Source organism: Haliotis cracherodii, unplaced genomic scaffold, assembly GCF_022045235.1.
Source record: "Haliotis cracherodii isolate W230 unplaced genomic scaffold, xgHalCrac1.p SCAF_13, whole genome shotgun sequence".
In the NCBI taxonomy this organism is placed as follows: Eukaryota; Metazoa; Mollusca; class Gastropoda; order Lepetellida; family Haliotidae; genus Haliotis; species Haliotis cracherodii.
The window spans coordinates 12,778,054-12,785,147 of record NW_027266268.1 but is presented as its reverse complement, the minus strand read 5'-3'; the positions used below and the strand labels follow the sequence as shown (position 1 = coordinate 12,785,147).

Genomic DNA, 7,094 nt, shown 5'->3' with positions numbered 1-7,094 from the left:
AAGAACTGTTGCAAACATTTGAGAAAAGATGAAATCATACATCTTAAATGAGCGGGGCACGTACATTTCGCTCCAACTTCCAAGATACAAAACTGCAGGTAACATACAGAGTAACGTTAACCTAATCGCAACTCTGAAAAACGGATTATCTGTCCCTCTTGAAATAATGTTGAACATCCCTCGCCAACCCTCGGGATTTACATATAATTAATTCACACGGGACATGTACAGGATTTGTATTCCTGGCAGCACGTAGTTGACTGGTGTGTACTCTTCATTTGTAAGTTGTGAGCAGGAGGGCGTAACTTTGTCAGGTATTGGTTAAAAGAGAGTTGTTACTCCTGTTCTGTACAGAATGACTATGAATCAAAATGTATGTATGTATGTATGTGTGTGTGTGTGTGTGTGTGTGTGTGTGTGTGGATGGATGGATGGGTGTGTGTGTGCGTGCGTGCGTGTGTGCGTGTGCAAAATGTATTCTATGATATGATTGTTAGTTAAATACTCATAAATGATTTTTGAAAATCTTCTTAACTCACAATCCTGACTCAGATTTTGTGAATTGCTTAAGACGCTTATGGTTGTCTCCCACATCGTACAATTTGTCACACGAAAATAAAATAAAGCTTAAAAAGCATTTCTTCCCATGTGTCCACCATGATATGACTCGACTACGCAATAGTACCCCCCCCCCCCCCCCCCAAAAAAAAAAAAAAAAAAAAAAAATCAATAAAAAAAATCGTGGGAATTCCAGGTTAGGATAGGTGCCCCGCCCCCTCCAGCAACCTTTATCAGGTAGTATGTAATGAATATTATAAATCAACAGCTATACAGCCATATAAAATGTAAATATAAAATGTATCTATTTACTTCAAGTCACATACATGTAAATACGAATTTATACACTGCACTCAGTCTCGAATGTTACCAAATGACACACCGACATATGTTTTCGCCTACCAGTGTGTCATATACACGCACCTGTTGAATATCACACCTTCCCATATCGACAGGGGCAACGCTACGTGTTGATGTGATATTGACAAGCCAAGCCCCGAGCCGTGTAAACATACCCTGTGACAGACAGTTGCGCTAAAAATAGAAGCATCACAGGGCAGAAAAATCGATACTGCGCATGCGCTGTGCATGCCCAATGTAATGGCTGGACTGCGTGTGTGTAACCTAACGCTATCGTGTCGGGGATTTTCAAGGTGGGTTATGTCGGTTACGCTATGTATGATGTTGCATCTCATAGTCTATAGTATGTTGATACAGTGTGTGAGAATGATTTTGAAACATGGTGTAAATATACACACAGTAGGTGCAAGCATACTGGTTGAGTTTACACCAGCTGGCGTCCAGGTCAGTGTGACCCAGTCATGTCGTCACAATGGATGCTCAATAGCGTGGGGCTACTGTCCTCCACGAACATTAAAATGTATTTATTGTATTTTTAATTTGAATTATTTTTACCATCTCCTTCTCATATTAAATAGGTATTGTCATATTTTGCTTATATTTTCATCAGACTTGCATCACACCCAGGTCTCGCTAATTACAGACACAAACGTTCATTATGTGATATAATGAGGAGCACCTGTAGATGTTATGCATGTGTTGTAGCGGAGGTATTATGGAATCTTTTTCATATTTTCATATCAAACAAAGGACCGATATAATCTGTAACATACGCGGGTACAGATTGTTTGGGGGGGGGGGGGACTCCCGCCTAACACACAACATGTAACAGGGCGTTTTGCAGCAACATGATAAAGATGATTCATAAATTTCCAGTGTCATGAAAAGTGACGCCGCAAAATATAATAGATGCCCCACACCAACCAACACACATCCTGAATTGTATTCTATTTTTATGGTCTCTGTACAAATACATGTGTTTGTGTCAAACGTATACATACACAGAGAGGGGAGCACAACAACTGAGAGAACAGAGGGGGTACCCTTCCTCTCTATCTCCCCCCCCCCCCCCCCCCGACACACACACACACACACGCACACACACACACTCCTTCTCCTAGATCCGTGCATGTTTAACACTAGCTGACATATACTTCATGGTAAATGCTTCATATGGTATTTGTTTCAATATTAATTATCTATTTCCATATTGCTTTACTTACAAATCTCATATTTCAAATACACTTTGAATTTTGACAAAATGACTACTGGTGGTATTATTAAGAGGATGAGGTTGGTTCAAACTTTGTACTGAAAATGGCGACTCTAGTCAGCCTCTCCTGGCTCCACCTTCTTCCCTTATCATGTGCTGCACGAAGCAAATGAAATGCCCAAGAGAACCATAGGAGGAATATATTGAGAGTGAAAATGTTGTTGCAATCACGAAAACTATGGTTGTATCCTGACGGCCTGTTAAATTTATTTTGTTTGTTGTTTAACGCCGCACTCAGCAACATTCCCACTCTCCTAACCAGAGTGCCAGACGACAAGCATAATACCTCTGCCACAGGCAGGCGCCATGTGACGATTCGTCACATCTTACACAGTCCATTCAGGATATTACATTTTATGTTTTCCACCAATGTGGAAATCGATTGAGACTGACGCACCGTGACATTACTGAAATACTGTTCAACACGGCGTTAAACTCAACTCACTCATTCAAATTTACATTATACATCTGAACACAATACTAAGAAACTAAAAGGGAGACAACATTGTCGCAGGGCCGTGAAGATCCGGGGTAGATTAGGTCTTCAGCAACCCATTCTTGCCGTAAAAGGCGACTATGCTTGTCGTAAGAGGCGACTAACGGGATCGGGTGTCATCGTATCCCAACTGCGTGGATCGATGTTCATGATGTCAATCACTGGTTTATCTGGTGCAGACTCGATTATTTACAGACCGCCGTCATATAGCTGGAATATTGCTCAGTGCCGCGTTAAACAACAAACAATACAAAATATTGTAGCAGCACACAGCTCTCACAAAACACGGTGGTAGTGGCAGCGGTAGGCTACCATCTGGTCTCTGAAATGAACATATATTACAAAAAACAACAACAGTTGTGAAATTATCTTAATAAAATATATGGTATTAGTATTTGTTTCAGGGTCTGTATGGCAGAATAAGGTAGCAGCAGCAGTAATTGCTATAGAAGCAGAAGCTGTTGATGTAGTTGTAGTGTACATTCTTTTAACGTTTTATTTTGGTTTGACGGGCCCTGAGCATCGAACCACCGACCATCCGCTCTCCGAGAGATACTTTATCCACCAGACCACTGAGGCGGTTGACGTTTTTATAGTACTGCAAGTGGCATTCGTAAAAGCATTTGTACCTATAAGGCAAATAGTACTCTTTGTTGATAGTACTTTGTTGTTGTTGATGATGATAATAATAATAACCAGTTGTACGAAACATTCCGCGTCTGGACCAGACAACCCAGTAACTGAAAAGCTAATGAACAAACCAGGCCTTGGGGGACGATGACACGTAATCAGCCCAGCCTCCGAGCCTATACACCCGATCCCTATTTTATATATAACCAGCTAGGGACCTATTCTGACCCAGGTCCCCAGGGAGCAGGTGGTTGTACGTGTGTGACCTGGCTGTTTGTTGGTGTCAATCACTTGTTTATCAGATCCAGACTAAGAAAAAAATAACAATCAGCTGTTTGAAAGATGGACTAAGTGCGACAAGGCTATATAACTCACTAGGTGTTCGAAGCGGCATTAAAGTTAACTCACTCACTTACTCTGTGCAGATGTGCGCCGTCCGGAGTGTGCTGGTCAAGTGTGGAGATTCCCAGAAGCCCCTCCGACTGAAGGAGCCGTGGACGAGACAGCACCTGATGCCGGTATGTGACTTCTAGTATGTACACAATTCGACCCGTGAAGATCCGGGGTAGAAAAAGTCTTCAGCAACCTATGCTTGCCGTAAATGGCGACTATTCTTGTCGTAAGAGGCGACGAACGGGATAGGGTGGTCAGGCTCGCTGACTTGATTGATGTATCGTATCGTATCATCGTATCCCATTTGCGTAGATCGATGCTCATGATATCAATCACTGGATTGTCTGGTTCAGACTCGATTATTTACAGACTGCCGTCATATAGCAGGAATACTGTTGAGGGCGGCGTTGAACAAGCGAACATGTGCACACGACACATTCACAAGCAAACTGATACATCACACAGACCCGATCAGGGTTGTCATATGAAGCATAAGTAAAATCCTTATGTTGACCTTATCCTTTAGCAATGATGTTGAACATGATTCTCCTCATCAGATTTATTGGTATTTTGCTGTCTGAATTCTGGGTGTTTTATGTATTTGAAAACAGTTGGCTTAAATAAAACAGATCTCATTTAAATCATTTTACTCAGATATGATACCTCTCTGTTAAGATCTGAGGGAACCTACGTGGGGTGTCGCATCGGTAACCTTTCTAACCAGCCAATCAGCGTCGTGTTTTCTAAATTCTCCGCACGAATCAGTGAAGCCTTCAGACAAACATATCTGATTTCAGTATCTCGGAAATATAATATAATTCGAGGAAATCCAAATGTGAACAAATAATGCCACCGTGTTATATTGTTGTGGGTAGTTCATGCAACCTGTCGTTCGCCATGGGTTCTACACCCAAAAGGGTTAATAGGGAGGGTATGTTAGTGTTTCGGCGACGTTCCTTGGCAGTTAAATCGAATCCGAAATGCAGAAATACAGAACGCCGTGACCCAAAAAAGGTTAAATTAGATTTAAGTTTGATGTTGAACGAAAATGGATGTTAGTTCAGTATCTTTGTAAGTTGTTTAACGCCGCTCTCAGCAATATTTTAGCTATATGGCGGCGGCCTGTAAATAATCGAGTCTGGACCAGACAATCCAGTGATTGACATCATGAGCATCGACCCACGTAAGTAGGGTACGATGACATGTATCAACCAAGTCAGCGACCCTGACCACCCGATCCCCCCTAGTCGCCTTTTATGGCAAGCATGGGTTGCTGGAGACCTATTCTAACCCGGATCTTCACGGGCGCACCACTAAGAAGCCCCCTGTGAGATTATTCTGGAATGTAAATGAACTACTTACAATATTACCATAAAACCAATTGACTTACTCTACATTGGCAGGTTATATTTGAGCGATTCAACTTGCCCCCTGCCACGCCCACACTGCTGCAGATCTACGACGCCAGCTGGGAGACGTACGTTGACCTTGAAGACGACGACGACATCCCCGACCGCAGCAGGGTCACCTGCATCGTCAACCCCAACATTTACAGCTCCGATACGAAACAGGACCAGAGTTCGAACCGACGAGTATCTACTAATAACAAGGACATCCGTGTCACCTACTCAAATAATGCTTCTCCGAAGTATGACTCGGTGAAGGCTGAGAAATGCGTGCAGCTGCCTTACGGGCGACAGTACTCTGACCATAGTGCTAAGATATCATTCCAAACAAATGAACGGTCCTTTTATACGCATCCGATTCACGAGAACAAAATACCAGGTGATAGACCCGTGCTCCAGATACATGAACCGGAAGCTGATGGTCTGCCGTCAGCGCCACCTGGTGTTTCAGTGCCAAACCCCACATCACCCTTTTCGGACACAAGTCCTGGTCAGGTCGAACAAGACGACACAGACGGACCACTCACTATTGATCTGTCTGGTGAAGAGTTAGTTCCCTTGTCTGATGATGGTCAGAATGATCCAGAGGAATTGGAGTACATGCCTGAGATTCATTTCCAGACGTCATCCTGGCCGAGTCCTTATATTCTCCCTAGTGACATTTTTCCTCAGAAGTTGAAGAGAGCGTTAGAGAACCAGGAACAGCTGGACTGGTCCCTGAGGCATATCCTGGTTCAGGGCATCGCCGACTCCATCTTGAGGTACACCACCTATCCTTCTCAATCTCAGAAGAAGGAGGTTATATCAGCTCTGTTTGAAAGGTACCCCTACCTCGCGATCGACGGAGCCAACAGCTTCAAGAGGTGGCATCACATCTTTACGGAGAAATTCAAGAACATTCGGCGAAAGATGAATACACCGGAAGTTGTCCGACGGAAGCGGAAACGGAGTGAAGAAAGGCAGTCTGAATTTCCTGGCGCCGTTGGTGACAGGTTTGTCACTGGATTTGCCAAAAATGACACTTTGAACGATGAATCACTGGACATTCAGGTTTACGAGAACTCCTCCCCCAACCACACATCACAGAATGACGACAACAGCCAAGACAACGACCCAGCACATCCGGCGGAGAACACACTACACCAATCCTACTTCCATTCCATAGTGCAAAACAGACTTCCCATAAACGACGCTTTTAACGCCAACCCTAGACGAGAAGAGATTATATCCCAATTTGAAAATAGCTTCGGAAATAATCCTATAAGCTGGCCCCATCCGTACACACTACCAAAGAAGCTATTTCCTCCCATTCTCCTTAACGCTCTGGAATCAAAGCAATCTCTAGACGGACCAAAAATGAACCTGCTGATTCGGTGTTTGTCTGACGGGATCCAGCCGTATACGATCCTCCCGAGTGTGAAACAGCGGGAGGAGGTCGTGGAGAGGTTAGTGAGTGAGTACCCGCACATGAGAGACGGAACCACCACTGGCTGGAACTCCCACTTTATCAAACTGTCGGAGAGGTTCAAGAACATTAGGAGGCGTATTATGCCGGGGAGACGACCTCGTACATTCCACAACTCTGTGTTTGCACCTCATCACATACCCCCTCTCCCTTCCCCGGGTGAGGCGGGTGAGGTGGATATCAGTAACATTAAGATTGAGATCAACTGAGGAGAGAGCTGTGGTACTTGTGACGAGGGGAATCTGATTTAAATACTGACTTTTATTTATGTTTTTAGACATACTGTATTTATGTGAGGGAATAAAATTGATACTTTGCTCGAGTGGAATAGCAGTTAATGCCAAACACTATGGTTTTTGGAATATGATAATGAAAATTGGTAATATAATACAAAATGAATAGAACATTTGTTTATCTCATCTCGTCACCCGACAAAGCTAACATTTTTAATTACTGATTGCGCCTCATGAGAATATCAAGTTTGTCCGGGTTACTAGATGAGATAAATATATA

General features: G+C 43.3%; 1 protein-coding gene across 1 annotated transcript; it reads left to right on the top strand.

Annotated features, from left to right (window-relative positions):
* Positions 1-1,154: 1,154 nt before the first annotated feature.
* Positions 1,155-6,874, top strand: LOC139458936 (uncharacterized). Its single transcript, XM_071240372.1, has 3 exons — positions 1,155-1,211; positions 3,743-3,835; positions 5,114-6,874. Exons 2-3 carry the CDS (start codon positions 3,743-3,745, stop codon positions 6,788-6,790), a joined length of 1,770 nt encoding a protein of 589 aa, XP_071096473.1. The 5' UTR covers positions 1,155-1,211; the 3' UTR covers positions 6,791-6,874.
* Positions 6,875-7,094: the final 220 nt, after the last annotated feature.